Source organism: Chelonia mydas, chromosome 3 (genome assembly GCF_015237465.2).
Source record: "Chelonia mydas isolate rCheMyd1 chromosome 3, rCheMyd1.pri.v2, whole genome shotgun sequence".
Lineage (NCBI taxonomy): Eukaryota > Metazoa > Chordata > Testudines > Cheloniidae > Chelonia > Chelonia mydas.
In genome coordinates, this window is record NC_057851.1 from 177,475,961 (window position 1) to 177,494,278 (window position 18,318).

An 18,318-nucleotide genomic window follows, 5' to 3' on the forward strand; every position below is an offset into this window, starting at 1 on the left:
GGACCACGCCAGTACCAAAGCTGTCTATCTACCCCATTCCCGTCACCCCTCTCTCCCCATGGGTCTCCACTGGTCAGCTGTACCAGGAAGACTGCTCTCGGTGCCGCGCCTCCAGTGACTGGCAGCAGCATTCAGCGGATCGGCAGCGGTACCCTAGCAATCGACGCCTCATGCTTTGAGAGCGGTGCCACTCTGTGGACTGGGATTGGGAACGGGAGCAAGAGAATCAAAGTCTCGGCTCAGGAGAACATCAATATGCCTGTGGGGATCCATAGCAGCAAACTGGAAACTGGCAATTCTACCTTCTAGAGTGGTACCCCAAATTTGGGGTTTGACTCAAACACTCCAGGGACCAGTGTCAGGACTCTGGGGACTGGTGACGCGCCTCCACAGGTCTGCGCCAGACAGCCAGCAATCAGTGCTTGGATCCGGGGGAACGCTGCCTGAAGTCTGGAGAACGACGCCAGGCACCCTGACAGGTATAGAATCATAGAATATCAGGGTTGGAAGGGACCTCAGGAGGTCATCTAGTCCAATCCCCTGCTCAAAGCAGGACCAATACCCAATTATTTTTTTTTGCCCCAGATCCCTAAATGGCCCCCTCAAGGATTGAACTCACAACCCTGGGTTTAGCAGGCCAATGCACAAACCACTGAGCTATCCCTCCCCCCAATCCGGGGGGGTCTGGCGGCACTGCTCAGGCAAGCACTGGTGGGACACCCCCTGCATCAGGGAATGGTGCCTCACCGATGGGGACTGCTGGAAAGGTCCCAGGGCGGGTTTACCCCTCGAATAGGGCACCTTGCTAGCCAGCATGGGAGGCACAGGAAGGGACTATACGTCCTTAGCAGCCTGAAAGGCCTTTGGTTTGAAAGGCACACCCAGGTGCCACATGCCTCTGCTGCTTCCCGGGCAGATTTTTAAGGGAAGACAGCTCGAGTGCTGGAGCCTGGCCACCGTCCAGAGGGGAGGAACTGCCCCACCTGGGTCTTTGCTCTCCTCTGGCTCTCTCTCCTCCCTTTCATGGGACATAGGAGAATGCCCTCTCCTGGCCTTTCTTTGCTCTTTAGCCAGTACCAGGGATGGGGCTTGGCACCAGCCAGAGGCCAGTGCTGGCAGCGCACACTGCACCGATGCCGCAGTGCTTGGAGCGGAGTCTGTTCTAGCCGGCTCCGAGGCTGGTGAGAGGACCAACTCCACAAGAAGCGCTCTAAGTTGAATGCCCCGCTCCTTTATGGTTTATGGCTTGAAACTTTTACAACTGTGACACTTGTCACTCACATGGGTCTCCCCCAAACACTTCAGACAGCTTTGATGGGGATCACTGACTGACATACTTTTTTGCAGCATCACAAGGCTTGAAGCCCAGGGATTGGGGCATGCCCCATCCCTAGGCTAAGTCCTGTAGGGGACTAACTATTTTTAACTTATGCACTAAGGGAACTAATAAACTATAAAACTTTCTAAGAGCTACATCCAGAGAATCACAACTAGACACAGTTGAGAAGGAAAGCTTGCCAAGGCAAGGAGACATTCCAGCACCATCACTGGCGGTAAGAAGGAACTGAGGGAGAGGAGAGCTGGTGGCGCCGCTTATACTGGCACATACATGTGCCACTCCAGAGGGCACCAGAGCCGGTCCCCTACAGCGGCCACTGAGGGAAAAACTTCTAGCACTGATGCATGTGGCAAGCACACACATCTACAATGCAATGGACATGAGCAAGCACTCGAAGAATGGAACATGCTCCTAACATGAAACTCTGCTTATTGCACAGCAGCATTAACTCCAGTTTCAAAGTTGTCACCCCAGAGGGTGTATTACAGCAATTAAATAGAGGTGACAAAAATATGCCTTTGTCACTCAGATTATTAGATCACAAATAAAAAGTTTGGGTGGCTTTTTAATAATGTGAAAGCAGTTTTTTATTAACCTCAATCTTCAATGCTCCTTTTGATTAAACTTTCCAAAAACATCACCTTCTGGCAGAGCTTAAGCTTGGGAAAGTTCAAAGGATCTTTTCACAAAGTTTTAAGAAAGTAGAAAGGATGTTTGAGTGCGACTATGTGTGCAACCTCCATTAAACAGTGAGTGACATAAACACTATAAAACATAAATGTAATGATTTGATTTGGAGACCCAAAACAGGGCAACTAAGGTGTGTCTCACTGCAAGGCGACTTCAAGGAAAGAAGACAAGCATATGTTGCCTCTCAGTGCTACTCTATTTACAACATGGAGGAACAATTCAGAGTCAAGATTACTTCTAAAAATATGAGAAGGAGTACTTGTGGCACCTTAGAGACTAACAAATTTATTTGAGCATAAGCTTTCGTGAGCTACAGCTCACTTCATCGGATGCATTCAGTGGAAAATACAGTGGGGAGATTTATACACATAGAGAACATGAAACAATGGGTGTTACCATACACACTGTACAGAGAGTGATGACTTAAGGTGAGCTATTACCAGCAGGAGAGCCGGGGGGGGGCGAGGGGACGGGGGACCTTTTGTAGTGATAATCAAGGTGGGGCCATTTCCAGCAGTTGACAAGAACATTTGAGGAACAGTTGGGGGGGGGGGGGGGGAGAAAAAGTTTTACTTTGTGTAATGACCCATCCACTCCCAGTCTCTATTCAAGCCTAAGTTAATTGTATCCAGTTTGCAAATTAATTCCAATTCAGCAGTCTCTTGTTGGAGTCTGTTTTTGAGGTTTTTTTGTTGAAGAATTGCAACTTTTAGGTCTGTAATCCAGTGACCAAAGAGATTGAACTGTTCTCCAACTGGTTTTTGAATGTTATAATTCTTGACATCTGATTTGTGTCCATTTATTCTTTTACGTAGAGACTGTCCAGTTTGACCAATGTACATGTCAGAGGGGCATTGCTGGCACATGATGGCATATATCACATTGGTAGATGTGCAGGTGAACAAGCCTCTGATAGTGTGGCTGATGTGATCAGGCCCTATGATGGTGTCCCCTGAATACATATGTGGACACAGTTGGCAATGGGCTTTGTTATCTTGACGGAACATAGCTCTTCCTATGTGCTTGTCCTTGAGGACTTTGCTATCCTTAAAACAGCTGCTGGTAAGAGGCAGTACACAGTCTAGACAAGTACACTCAAAAAAGGCACCTCAGCAATAGCAAATTTGTGACTTGGATTTTATTTTTTATTATGGACTCAGAATACACATTGACTTGGCTAACATTCCAGAGTGAATCTTGCATTTAGGATAGATAAGTGCCATATTATCCATTATGGAATAGAAGTTCAGTGTTAAACATTTAACACTGATTTTTGTCAGACACTATGCTGTGAAAACCTGTGGTTAGAGCTGGTTGGGAATGTGACAATGTTTTTTTCACTGGAAAATGCAATTCATCAAAACAGTTCATTGCTATTCTGGGCTTGAGGTCTCAATCTTTCCTGTTCCACTTGGCATAAATAAATATTCATTAGAGCAAGGACTTGAACCCGATTCTCCCACTTGCCCAGTGGGAGCCATAATCACTAACTAGAGAGTCAGAGTCACTTTCTCTGACCCAATGTTTACTCAAAGTGGAAAAGCTCCAACAGGAGAGAGACCAACCACATTCCAAAATGGCCAACTGCCTGGTGGGTTGGGAACTCATCTGGGATGTGGGAGATCCAGGTCCAAATCCTTGCTGTGCCTAATTTGGAGCAGAAACTTGAACGCAGGTCTTCCCCTGCCCACATGAATGCGCTAAACAACCAGGTTGCTCTAGGGTAGCCTCTCATTTATCAAAAGGTCTCAGCTTCGTTTCAATGATAACTCATGAAAATAGAGGAGGGATGGGAAAATCGTTTCATGCCCACCTCTGTGGTATTAGACTGTGCTGAAAATCTTACGAGAGATTTACAGGCTTCCTAAATAAATTACAATTATGAGTAAACAAGTATAAAACAGATATTTTTTTTAAAAGTAAGTCCATTAGGGAAACTTCTTCATAATACCATAAAATGTTTTAACTACTTTGCAAATTCAGTGTTTAAGTCATCTATGAATTAATAACTTTAGAGAGCAGTAGATCAGCCTACTCTGTGCACTGTTACATTGCTGAGACACAGGACTTCAACAAAAAAATCTTTGTTCTTTTTCAACATTTTATGCTCATTTTTTGCTCTAGATTTTACAAGCAAATTTTTATACCAGCACATTTTAAAATACAAACAAAATTCCCCAACAAGTCTTTAATGCAGTTTCATGAGCACTTCTTGATTGAGCTACTTGTCCTCTCGAGTTCAAAATCCAAGTATGAGAAACTGAAGTTTCCAATATTGCATATACCCCAAACAAGACTGAGCCAGTTCACTTTAAGTTTGAGTTTATTGACATCAGCTTCCCTAAGCAACCATCCCAACTAATTTCAGAAGATATGAGAGCAGGAGGTAACAACAAATTTACACAAAATGCACAACTTGCCTGGCCAGAAACGTTACATTTTCAAATCAATCTGGACACTTTCTTTTTAAAAAAAAAAAAAAAAAAAAAAAACAGCAAAGAATAGCATGTATGAATGCTGACAGTTTAAACATTTTATCCAGAAACACACTACCGCACGGATACCAAGTTTAACCCATATTTTGAATTTGAAAATATACATAAACTTTATTAGATTACATTAAAATCTAATTTCAAAAAGTGCACAGTAAAAACAACCTAAGGGAATTCTGATGCAAGTTAATCATGGGGTGAAAATTCTTTGTTTTAACTGCCAACATTAAATTTTGTCTGTTTTAGTGGTTACAAGTTCTAAACGTGTCAAATTCATATATGGCACCAAATGACTTATTACTAGGTCAAAACCATCTCTGTTTCCTTTTAAGAGCTAGCTCAAGAGGGTGACATTGAATTTTCAGCATCTGCAATTCTGTGTAGCAGTAGCAACATCTGAAAGACAGCTGATTGACCGTAAACTACCGACTTTTGTTCTTTCTGGAATTTCCCTGTAGTGAAAAACAAATAATACACGGGAGAACATAATTCATATGAAAATAACAAACAGGAGCAAATCTGATGCCTAAATCACTACCTATACAGAGAAAACATTACAAAAGAAAATGAAACATAGGAGAAAAAAAGTCATTAAATTTCAAAGAGAGAAAGAAGAAAAGAAAGCTTCTGTATTTAAAATTTTGTATCTACTCTATAAATTCCCATTACACTTGTTATAACTGAGGGAAGAAAGGATTACAGCTTTCATAGTCATCAAAACCACAAATATTTTATTCTAATTAAAAGCTAGAAGAAAGGCACTGGAATTGTGTCCATGTTCTCAGGATTATACCATCATTCAAATGCTGTGAAGGCAAGTGAGTTTTTACCAGTAAATGGTACTTGTTTCTAATAAAGACCGTACAGGATAATTATCCAAAGGAATAAATACTGGGAATTATTTTGTATCAATTTTTCTTAAGAAAACAGCGACCTTATCATATTTTAGCTGGTTTTAAACAGGATATTTACAGCACAGTCTGGAGAAGACTTCTAAATGTATCATTTTCCATTAATAGGATGTCAGTAATTTCAAAATGCATGTCTATTTGCAGGAGTTCATAATTTAATTGTTTTAAGCAGAACTGGTTAAATGTTGGCAGAGAGTTTGATGCTTTGTTATTTCTTGCTGCTTTGACTGGGAAACAAAACCCTCCCCAAATGTATAACTTTCACTTTGGCATGCTTCCATATTTAAAAGGGCCTCATTTTAAGTGAAATTGTCAAGTTACTGCTTGAGGACCTACGGTTATGGGGGAAGGAGGGTGTTCTTTACTTTTCAAATGTTTCAGACATTGTTATTTTAATAAGCAAATTACAGCATTTGTGCAGTGACTATTTTCCACAGGGATTTTTTAAAGTTATAAAATGGCACAAATAGTCTCCACAAAAGGAGAGACAACCAAGAGGGCATCCTTGTGCTTCTGTATTATGATGGTATTATGACTTCAGATCCTGTTAAAGTAACATTGTTAAAGGGACACTATTGTTACAATTTATATTTAAAACAGATTTACCTGTATTAACAGTGAGATCTTAGATAAATTAAAATAGCTTAAGTCCATTTTAGATCTGTTTTGTACTTTTTGCTCAGCAGACTAATTTTATTTTTGTTTTAGATTGAAATGGATTAAATTTCACTTTCTGGTATTTAGACTACAGACCGGTCAGCCTCACCTCTGTCCCCCAAAAAAATCACGGAGCAGGTCCTCAAGGAATCCATTTTGAAGCACTTGGAGGAGAGGAAGGTAATCAGGAACAGTCAACATGGATTCATCAAGGGCAAGTCATGCCTGACCAACCTGATTGCCTCCTATGATGAGATAATTGGCCCTGTGGATATGGGGAAAGCGGTGGACATGATATACCTTGACTTTAGCAAAGCTTTTGATAAGTCTCCCACAGTATTCTTGCCAGCAAGTTAAAGTAGTATGGATTGGATGAATGGACTATAAGGTGGATAGAAAGCTGGCTAGATTGTCAGGCTCAATGGGCAGTGATCAACGGCTTGATGTCTAGCTGGCAGCCGGTATCAAGCAGAGTACCCCAGGGGTTGGTCCTCGGGCCGGTTTTCTTCAACATCTTTATTAATGATCTGGATGATGGGATGGATTGCACCCTCAGCAAGTTTGCAGATGATACTAAGCTGGGGGGAGAAGTAGATAAGCTGGAGGGTAGGGATAGGGTCTAGAGTGACCTAGAGAAATTGGAGGATTGGGCCAAAAGAAATCTGATGAGGTTCAACAAGGACAAATGCAGAATCCTGCACTGAGAACAGAAGAATCCCGTGCACAGCTACAGGCTGGGGACTGACTGGCTAAGCAGCAATTCTGCAGAAAAGGACCTGGGGATTACAGTGGACAAGAAGCTGGATATGAATCAGCAGTGTGCCCTTGTTGCCAAGAAGGCTAACGGCATATTGGGCTGCATTAGTAGGAGCACTGCCAGCAGATCGAGGGAAGTGATTATTCCCCTCTATTTGGCACTGGTGAAGCCATATCTGGAGTACTGCATCCAGTTTTGGGCCCCCCATTACAGAAAGGATGTGGACAAATTGGAGAGAGTCCAGCGGAGGGCAACAAAAATGATCAGGGGGCTGGGGCACATGACTTAAAAGGAGAGGCTGAGGGAACTGGGCTTGTTTAGTCTGCAGCAGAGAAGAAGAGTGAGGCAGGGGATTTGATAGCAGCCTTCAACTACTTGAAGAGGGGTTCCAAAGAGGATGGAGCTTGGCTGTTCTCAGTGGTGGCAGATGACCGAACAAGGAGCAATTGCCTCAAGTTGCAGTGGGGGAGGTCTAGGTTGGATATTAGGAAACACTATTTCACTAGGAGGGTGGTGAAGCACTGGATAGGTTACCTAGGGAGGTGGTGGAATGTCCATCCTTGGAGGTTTTTAAGGCCCGGCTTGACAAAGCCCTGGCTGGGATGATTTAGTTGGTGTTGGTTCTGCTTTGAGCAGGGGGCTGGATTAGATGACCTCCTGAGGTCTCTTCCAACCCTAATCTTCTATGATTCTATGTGTGAAAACAATGAGAAACAAGAGCAGTTAACTTTTCAACTGGATCATTGGGATGAGAGAAAGAATAGCAGCTTTAACACAATATATTGTAACTATGGAGGAGTGACCATAAAGAATATCCACAAATGAATGCTTACAGTGTGACTCTCTGATCTCCTCCACCTTCCTGATCATCCCTCCATGTGCATTTTTTAACAGTATGTTTTATTTTTAGGTAGCTGAAAAATGGTACTGCTCTTATGAGAAGTCCCCTTTGGAAGCCTAATCTGGTGTGGGGAGGATGTAATAAGCTCTCTACAGTTAAAGAGTGCAGGGAACGACAGTTTATGACTACAAGTCATTTCCAGATTCCAAGTTAGGTTCTAAAACTCTCATTCACCTGGATCAATAGGGATAGGGCTTGAGGTTTTCATGCCAAGTGGCTCAGAATAAAAATGAGCTAGTAACTTGACACTCTACTTGCTACTGCTTATATCACTGCAGCCTGCAGAAACCCAGGCTGCAGACCATGCCCAAAGTAAAATACAACACTTGGTAACTTACCTTACTCATTTTTAGTGTATCAATTTCTTCCCTTTGTTTAGATAAGGTTTCATTCATACTGCATAGATGGTCACTCATCATACTTAGCTGATCTTCATAGCTTCTTTTGGTGGTTGTCAACTCATCCTGCGGAATGAATGAACAGTAGCTTTCAGCTTTGCCCAAAATTACAGTAGCATATTGCTCATGCAGACATGTAAGTTGTCCAACAAAGCTGCTAGGCTGACCAAACGTGTGCGCTTAAGCAATTTCTTTATGGAGAAAAGCAACTATGCAAAAATTTAAATGGAAAAAAGTCTCGGTAGTTTTCTTATATCTTTAAAATTTCATCCCTCACTCTCCCCCACTATCACCTCCCAAAACTTATTTTATTACTCTATTTTATAGATCATCATCTAACTAAGGGTTTAACAACATGGGACAAAAATCACTGAGGCTAAAACCCAGTTTCCAACCCAGGTGCAATTGTTTTTATTTTTCAAGTTCTGCTTAACATTCAGGACTATATGTTTAAAAATAACTGTGCGCCAGCCAGTATGCTTTTTAAAAAAACAACAATTTGTTAGATAATTGTGGATGAATAGTTTGTGTGAGGTTTTTTGGGAAGGTATATGGATCTTTACACATATGTACTGAGGGTGCACTGTTTTAGAAGGAATTCAGTTTTATAATTATGTCTATTTGCCACCACCAGAGAAATTGTCAAATTTCATCTTACAAGAACTTCACAATGAAAAGAGTTCAGATAAACACTACATAAATCCTGGTCTTGAAAATATACCATGCATAGAAATCCTAATAAACTCAAATAGGTGATCCAAAACCTCCATTAAGAACATGGGAAGACAGAACTGGGCCCTAAAGGACAGTAATATTAAATATCTGTATATACAGAGTCTTCAGTGTGGTATCTGAATACGTAAGAAAAGTAACAGTTAAAGATTAAGGGCTGCAGGACCATATCCTCTCTCATGCTGAGAATGCTCACTGAATTCAAGGGAACTATCTGTATGGGAGTCTGGGCTGCACAATCATGTCACATCATTAATACCTTGAAATCATACAGTGATTCATTAAGTCACTGGAGAATTTGTGGATAATTTCTATCCTACTGGTCTTGTTTATGGAGGTTAGGCATAGTACTAGCAATTTAAAAAAGTTTTGCATCAGAAGTCAAGTACTTTAACAGCTACTAATAAAAGTCTACCACTGTAATCATTACTCCAACGGATGGCAAAATGGCAGTCCACTAGCCATATGCCAAAGAACACTAAATGGGCAGCTAATTGACAATATTACCATATTGTTCTCCTTTTATATGTGATGTAATCTTCAAGTAGTAGTAAATGAGGACTGCACTAAGTCAAATGGAATTTTATTTAAAAATCTTATCTTGCTGCAGTGAATGCCAAAGATCAATGTAAGGCTGTTTCAGATGTACATCATCAGTTTGACATCAATCTGAAATACACGAAAGATATTTTTATATTTCAGATGTGATAGAGGCATATAATGTGACATTCAAAAAGCTAAAAGAAAGTATTTTTTCATGGGCATCACTATCATAAAACTTGTGTAAAGTCACCTTTGCAAGTTTGAGAGAATAAGATGTGAATTACCTATAGAACAAGGTGCATTTAAAAAAAATTTAGGCCATAGCTATATGACTTTAGGAATGTCAATATTAGGACTGGGAACAAGGTGGCATGAAGTATTTCCTAGGGTAACCACAAATGTTAGAGAGCTTATTCTTCTACTCAAATTCAGCAATTTCCGGTATTGTCATCATTAACTGAAAGCCTGATAACAGCCACATGCTTATTATTGTTTTAAATCAGTTGCTCTCAACCTTTCCAGACTACTGAACCCCTTTCAGGAGTCTGAGTTGTCTTGCGTATCCCCCAAGTTACACCCACTTAAAAACTACTTGCTTACAAAAATCAGACAAAAAATACATAAAAGCGTCACAGAACACACTGAAAAATTGCTTACTTTCTTATTTTTAGTATGTAATTACAAAATAAATAAATTGGAATATAAATAGTGTACTTACATCTCAATGTATAGTTTATACTGCTCTATATATCCAAGTCATTGTCTGTATGAAGTGTTAGTTTGTACTGACTTTGCTAGTGATTTTTATGTAGCCTGTTGTAAAACTAGGCAAATATCTAGATGAGATAATGTAGTCCTAGGAAGACCTCTGCGTACCCTAAGGGGTATGACACATACTCCTGGTTGAGAACCACTGTTTTAAGTGATGGCTACTTACTGTGCTCTCAGTACAAATTCAAGGGATGTAAAGAATTAAAATGTTTCATAGATAATTCATTTATCTTTAATACTTGTATTGAAAAGCAGGCCACGTGGTTACATTGTTCAATGCAAAGGCCTCACATTGCACTACTGAATAGGTCCTGTCCATCTCTTGAGTCATGGGTATGTGCGTCCTGTATTGGCAACCCTGACAAACTGTCACCCCCTTTCATGGTTCTGTATTACTAGATGGTCTCAATCACAAAGCTGCTTTTTAGTAAAATTGTGAGTTTACTGATGAAGTATCTAAAAAGGAAATTATGGGATTCATTTTATATTCCACATCTCAATTAAGAAGCCTCCCAACTTACCCAATGATAAAGAGGACTATGATGATGTGAAGGAGAAATTAAATGAGATGGTTCAAAGCCAGAAGGAATACTACACAGTGGCAACTACCACTCATATGGAAAAATAGCTTCCTTCCTCTAAAACTTTTCCAAGCCAAAAATGTTGGTTTGTTTAAAAAGTAAAGAATCATCTTCTCATTACAGTTAGCACTGGTTTGAACTCACTGAATATAGAGGGGGGTCAGAAAGTTAAACCTCTCTAAGTTCCTGTTTACTTATGTATTTACAATTTTCTCTTTTCTCATTCTCTCAGCTATCTTGGTTCAGTTCTCTGGATTTTAAGTGCAAATGGTGCGCGGTGCATTTTTGCAGAGCAGTTTTTCAAGGAACTAAAACTGACACGTCCACAGTCTGATAACCATGGTTAAAAATTACTTATTTTATTAAATTGCCATGTGGGTTTTATAATAACACACCATCAGTCTTCCAGGGGAAAAAAAAAAAGTAAAGGCTGAAATAGTCTTAAAAATCCCAGCTGCTAGGGAGGATGCCCCAATGTATATTTATGATTCTGGGTTTTACTGGGAAAGTGTGAGACGCAGTTACATATATTCACAGTCTCTCTGCTAGTTAAGTTCTTGTATGAAGTGAAATTGACTTTTCTATTTTAAAGCGCTCATTGAGCAAGAACCTTGTCAATTTCTCCTCTTCAGCCAGCCTATTAAAATGCAGTGTGGCAAGAGGAGAGAAGGGACAGTAGATGTATATACATTATAATGTTTTGCCCCCAGCCAAGCAGCTGGGATTTAACCATAGTTTTGGAAGCAAAATACAAACAAGGAAAATAAAGGATAAAAGGGACAATATTTGCACAAGATATGTTTACATTAAAATGGTATCTCAGTTACTCTAAGTATTCTCTCTATTTTTTAAAATAGACATACCCCATTTGATACTCAATCTTCGATAATAAACATGTGCATTAGTGGGTTTGGTCTGCAATTCTACTCACATGCCATGACAGTTTTCACACTTAGCATGGGACGTACATTGGGTTTTATGTTTTTCCACCCTCAACTATCTTATGGAGTGTGTCCATCAAATTGCTTAGCTAACATTTCACTTGCCTGTAATCTACTGATGCTTTGACTAGCTAATTTCATCTCCTCCACTAGTGATTCCTTAGACTTCTCAGCTAATGATAATCTTTTGGCAAGCGCTCGGCACTATCAAAGAAAACAAAAAGAAATCAGTTAGTCAGGAGAGTATTGTACATAGCAAATTATTTGAGGCAGGGTTTTTTTAAAAATCTAAAAGTTTGGGCCTTTCAAAATGTAAAGTTTTTGGTTTACAGAAATAAGCTTTTATACAAAACTTCACAAGCTAAACAGTAATTTAACAGTATAAAAAACTAAAGTTTCAGGTTTTATTTATTTTATAGACAAGCATCTTAGATTTTAGCACTATTGGTAGAAAAGAATATCTGAGATCAGAAGGATCTATTAATTTTGTTTGAAGAAAATATAAAAAGAAAAACAAGTGAGATCTCAAGATGCCATGCACATGCACATATTGCTTAAATGTCAGTGTGGAATGATGGTTCTTTCACATTATCTCATTATCTGCCGTGCCAATAACAGTTGTGCACATTAAAGCTGACAAAGCAAATCTAACCAAATATGGGGCACGTTCTGCAGGTGTTTCTGGCAAAATTGCTCATCCTACTGAGGAGCATTTATCGGATTCTAAAATTAAATGCAACAAATGCTTGAAAACAGTTCTCAGCTTGCAAAGAAGTCAAGCAAGCCAAATTGTACAACATTCTACAATTTTTAGGTGAGAGGTTAGTTCTAGTACTTCATTATCAAATTACTAAATTCTTTGAAATTACTGTAGTTTGTCACATTAAGCCAGGGCAGTGGAACAGCATGTGGGGGCTAGCACCCCTGCAATAGAAATATGGTGTTAACTCGTACATGCCAAGGAGGAGGGTGTGTCAAAGCGGGACCCAGAGGGGCTAGAGCGGCCATTGCGGGGACCAGGATTGGGCTGGGGAACAGGGAGCAGCTGCTGCAGTGCAGGGATTGGGTTGGGGAGTGGGACCCAGAGGGGCTGGATAAGGCCCAGGTAGGAACCCCAGGAATCTCCTTCCCACCCTGGAGCCAGCTTCTCTCCTCTCCTGCCCAAGTCTCAGTATCTCCCCCTGCCCCACCCGGCATTAAGGCAAGGACTTAAATTCAATTCTATATAGTTTGGTAGCTAAAGCCAGCAATAAAACAGGTGTATAACAACCTATATCTAGGCGACTTAAAACCAATGTGCTTTCTTATTACCAAATGCAACTGATTAACAAGTGAGCAATTATTAAAAATTAAGAAACTGATGCAACACACAGCAAGTACAGCCTTTTATGAATACTACCCCAAAACCAACCAAACTGCAGGAACAAATTATCGGATAGATTGTCCATGGTGTTTTGATAGGAGTCTGCCGTTCCTAACATTGATCTATAGAAAGTTCAGAAAGGAGTGACTGTTTTCAGTACAGAAGATTGACTGGATACTCACCTCAGCATGAAAATGTACTGACTTGCTGTCAGCCAGCTGTAGGAGAGACGTAAGTTCGACTATCCTTGCCATATAGTGATTTTTTATCAAGTCTTCACGGGACTTATCTAGAGCCTGAAGAGTGAGAGCTCATGTGATCAAACAATTAACATGACTTTATCTTTACTAGAACTAAAGCCATAACCTAGATCTTTATACAGGAAAAAGTTTTCCTTCTAAGTGGCAAGTTGTCCAAATCAGATAGACTATTTATAAAGCACGTAAAATTTGATTGAGCTTGGCACTTCTTAGAGCAGACACATTTATAAAATAAAAGCAGTCTTATCAGATATTGTGCAACACTACTAACTTGAGTCTTCTGAAAAACAATGCTAAAACTCAAGATTATATTTTATGTAGAGAGTTGAGCAAGGAGTAGAATATACAGATAATTTACATTAAAGGATTTCTAGTGAGGATGCAAATCCTTGAGGACTATCTACTGTCCCCTTCTCACCACACAATTGTTATCTTGGATTCTCCAGCAAAGACGGAATTCTCAAAGATGGCCAGGACATTAGCAGCCCGTGGACATTAGGAGCCACATTTTCAAAACTGCATGTGCATTTTCAGAAGTTTGATTAAAGAAATCCGACTTTAAATTTTTGCAGAAATGCCACACTTTCCTGTAGACAACAATGAATTACCAGCTTGGGGCAACTGTCATACTACATTTGCACCCTCTTTCATTTAAGTTTTGAGGTTCACACTAGACAGAGACTTTTATTTTAAAGAATTCTTATACAGCTAAGTCTAATGGCTTAATATGTCTTTTATAAAGAAACATTCACTGCACTTAAACCCCATCTCATCTTCCAACAGCTTTTAGAGTAACCTTACAGTTCATGTTTCAGAGTAGCAGCCATGTTAGTCTGTATTTGCAAAAAGAAAAGGAATACTTGTGGCACATTAGAGACTAACAAATTTATTTGAGCATAAGCTTTCGTGAGCATGGATTACCACCAATAGGTAAGGCTGCAAGTCTGTCACGGAGGTCACGGATTCTGTGACTTTCTGGGATCTCCGACTTCTGCAGCCTGCTGGTGTGCCTGACTGCAGGGCTGCCTGAGCACCTTGGGCGGCCCTGAGACCAGCCGCACCGGCCCCCCCAGTAACAGCAGTGGTCCTGGGCCACTCGTCCCCCACCACCAGCGGCATTCCCGGGCCGCTGACACCCTGCCCCCCCACCCCCCCCAAGTACCAGCAGGCACCCCAAACACACGCATGTGCGCGCACACACACACCCCTGCACCAGCGGGCACCCCAGAGCTGCTCCCTCTCCCCACAGAGCCTCCCAGAACAGCCAAGATTTAGTCATGGACAGATCACCAGGCCATGAATTTTTGTTTATTGTCCATGACTTTTACTAAAAATACCCATGACTAAATCTTAGCCTTACCAATAGGAAATGATGAGTTTCAGATAGTCTTAGGGAAAAGTTATTGCGCAAGAATTCATTCTTACCACATTGTACTAAATTACTCCAGGGGTCTCCAAGTAACTGACAGAGTAACTTGGTCATGCACAAGTTTTAGTACTTTCTGAATTATACATAGTATAAATCTTTATTACATATAATGATATGTAATACAGTCATAAAGTACCTCTTTGTTGTCAGTAGTCATGGTCAACATTCCAATCTAGAACAAGGGAGAAAATAAAAAACTCAACTGTAAAACAAGACTCCACTCCACTAGGTCACTTTGACACCTAGTTATAAAGAAAAGCAATAAGGTGATTAAATTTTTTAAATTTAAAATCTCAAAGACTGCTACAAGTTATGAGACTTTGCTCATACATGAGCAATTCGTGAGGGTGCAACACTAAACTAACTTTTTAGAAGTAAAATTTTCTAATTAAATTATACCAGAGTACTAGATGCACAGTATTTACTAATATTTCACAGTGAGAATTTACAAATAGTTGCAGTATCCAGGATACTTAAGGATTTTTCCCTTCAGTATAGATAAAGACTAAACCAAATACTTATGGAAACCTTGTGCAGAGTTATGAAGCTAGCTGCTGACTAGCCAAGGAACTAATGAATTTTTTAAAATTTTCCTTCACACAGACCAAGGATCAAGCGAAGAATGATCCCACCTAACATTAGCCAATACTACTAGTCAGACTGATTATAATCTCTCTCACAATTTATTGCAAGAAATAGACAAATCAAGTTCCACTGTACTAAGATACTTCCTTAGCGCCTTCTTTTGATGACAATGAAGTCCATCTTGAATTTCTTAGAACTCCTATTAAAATATTTTTCTCTGTGATCTCTCTTTCAAACAAACTGCCAATGCAATTTGTTGTATGCAGTGTAGTTGTAACTGTCTCGGACCCAGGGTATTAGCGAGACAAGGTGGGTGAAGTCTTTTATTGGACCAACATCTGGTTTCATAATTACTTCACCTTGGAAGTAGTTTCTCTTCTTCCTACTCACTAAGTACTCCATATACAACCATTTTTAAACTAACATTAAACCAGGTTTTCCTCTGCAGCACACAAAATTCTAGGGTTCCTTTTCCACTTCAGTCTGCTTCTGTGTCGTATCCATGACTGAGTCTGTCCACAACTGTAAAGTGGAAATTTGTTAAACATACTGCCACAGTTTGGACAGATGTATTTCTACTGTTAACAAGGCTGGATGAGACTGCTGTGGTAGGGTAGGTGGTGAAAATGAAATGAAGTCTATTGATGAATATTTATCACCCAACTCTCCAACAGCAATTATTTCAATTGTCAGCTACTGTTTCCTAATGACGAGAGTTAAACATTGTAGAAATGAGCATTTCTAAACTGTTCCCCTTTGCCCACTGAGCTAAGTGTTCAAAAGCTGGCATGAGCACAGATAGGCTTATTCTAGGGTGCAAATGCAGTTTAGGAACATACTTTACACAGATGAGGCTGAAGGACAGGGAAAACCAGTGAAACTTGGAGACAGCTATGGAAAGGTAATGAATGCAGAGCTTCTTCCATTTGGGCACAACACAGAGCATGCATCTGCTTAACTTTTTTTAGGGTAACTTTTAAGCCTACTTGTTTGTCCTCTCTTCTATTTTGCAGAGCCCTAGCATCTTGGAGGTTGTTCTCTTGTTGCTTTCCCCATAGTTCTGTCCCAATAAAGATGCACCAGGCCTCCATGTCAGATTCCAGAGGATGTTCCTAATTGTTACTTTCTGCTTTTAAACATCTTCTTTAACCCATGCTAGCCCAGCTACGTAGGAAAGGTTCTTTCTGGCAAAGATAAAGATGGAACTTCTAGAGCCAATGACACACCTTTAAAGAAACTAGAAGGCTCACAGAAATGATCCCAGAAGCTACAGGCCAAACAAAACTGTGCCTGGAATATATACACATTTACTTATTGTCAGCATCACATGTCAAAATGTGTGTTTTAAAGGCCATCAAGTTTTAACTTTTTGAACCTCAAACTGTCATTAAATAAATTTTCCATCCCATCATGACACCCTTCAATTTCCCACAACTGAAAATTTAAATGGATAAAAATTAAAAAATGTTTAAAGAAAGTCAACTGATCTTATAAATTATATTAAAAAAAACCCCTGAAGTCTGCCAAGCCTACTTATCAAACATGCTTTATGGGTCTTCATCTTCAAGTAAGTAGTATATCAGTAAAATGCTAGGGCATCCCCCAGAAGTAGCATGCAACCACTTTGCCCAACGGCTGTGGAAAATGGGAAAAGGCTACAGCATTCTGGGCTCACGGGGCTAAAGAAGCAAGCCCAAGATTTACATATGGCTTCTTTAGAGGCGGGAATAAGGAATGTGAAATCAAGAGAAGAAGCTGAGACACTGAAAAGAAGAAGAGTGCACATTGCTTGTATCCAAGAGACAAAATGGAGAAGGTCAAAAGGAAGAGTGACCAGCTAACAAAAGTTAGAATAAATATTTAATGTTATATGTGGATGCGCACTACAGGTCAGTTTTATGATTTAGGAAAAGGAGGAATTCCAGATCAAGATGGACCAAATAAGTGAAATACCACAAGCTGAGTACTTGATTATCAGAGCAGATCTCAACAGACATGGGGAGAACATAGTGAAGGCTATGACAACTACCACAGAGGATGAGGCTTTGGAACCACAAATGAAGCTGGTGAGGATACCTTAGGTTTAGCCAGAATCCATGGCCTGATTGTCAAGAGAGAGGGAGACTTAATTACATAGAGAAGCGGTGCCAACAAGTACCAGATCAAATCACTTCCTGACTAAAGGAAGAGATCTTATATATATAATTTAAATATCCCAGTTCAGTGTTGGGCCATGATGGGAATGTGGATGCAGATGTTGGAAGCCACATGAAGAGTGCTTGGTATAAATGGACCAAGTTGACAGGAATTCTCTGCAGTAGGAATTTTGTAAGTAAATTAAAGGCCAAAGTGTATAAGATTATGATTAGGCCAGCCCTGAAGTATGGGTCAGAATGCTGGCCAATGAGGAAGAGAAAAACTACTTTACACTGCCAAAATGAGAATACTCAGATGGACGCAGAGTAAGACAAGAGCTGATAGGGTACGCAATAAAATGGTACAAGCAGTGATGCAGGTAGCCGCCATTGTGGAAAAGGCGAGGGAGTATGGACTGAGATAGCTGTATCATGTGAGATGTTTGCCAGAGAGTACAAGAGCTAGTAGTTATGGGACAAAGACCACAAGGAAGACTTAGAAAAAGGTGGCTCAAGACACTGAAGGAGAACATGAGAAAGGTTAATTTCAGCTTGGAAGACACACTTGACAAGAATGCTTGGAGACAAAGAACATGAGCCACCGACACTGAACAACAGGACATGCCAAAGGCAAAGAAAGTTAATTCTCTTATAAGCTATAAAACTGTTATAAGTAATCACAGGTCCACGTTATTCAATATAACAAATATACATCATCAGTTCAAGGAAGCTATCCTAGTTACAATTTATTAGCAGATCATGAATTTGATATATTACAGGTTAAGCAGCATTTGTATCTTCCAACTATGCTTAAGTAGTCTAAAAATATTGTC

General features: G+C 40.1%; 1 protein-coding gene across 6 annotated transcripts in view; it reads right to left on the reverse strand.

The window, feature by feature from the left end:
- Window positions 1-4,334: 4,334 nt before the first annotated feature.
- The window catches only part of PPP1R21 (protein phosphatase 1 regulatory subunit 21), a 57,906-nt gene continuing 43,922 nt past the window's right edge, over window positions 4,335-18,318 (reverse strand). For 5 of the 6 annotated variants that reach the window (XM_027827239.3, XM_043543850.1, XM_037895928.2 and 2 more), the window contains 5 exons: window positions 14,902-14,937; window positions 13,259-13,372; window positions 11,819-11,917; window positions 8,086-8,211; window positions 4,335-4,973 (listed from right to left, as the gene is read on the reverse strand). In XM_027827239.3, the coding sequence (XP_027683040.1) occupies window positions 4,944-4,973; window positions 8,086-8,211; window positions 11,819-11,917; window positions 13,259-13,372; window positions 14,902-14,937 (405 nt within the window). In that variant the 3' untranslated portion in view covers window positions 4,335-4,943. Of the gene's footprint in view, window positions 4,974-8,085; window positions 8,212-9,384; window positions 9,547-11,818; window positions 11,918-13,258; window positions 13,373-14,901; window positions 14,938-18,318 lie in introns of those variants that run through there. The other variant, XR_005224907.2, reaches the window with a different exon arrangement.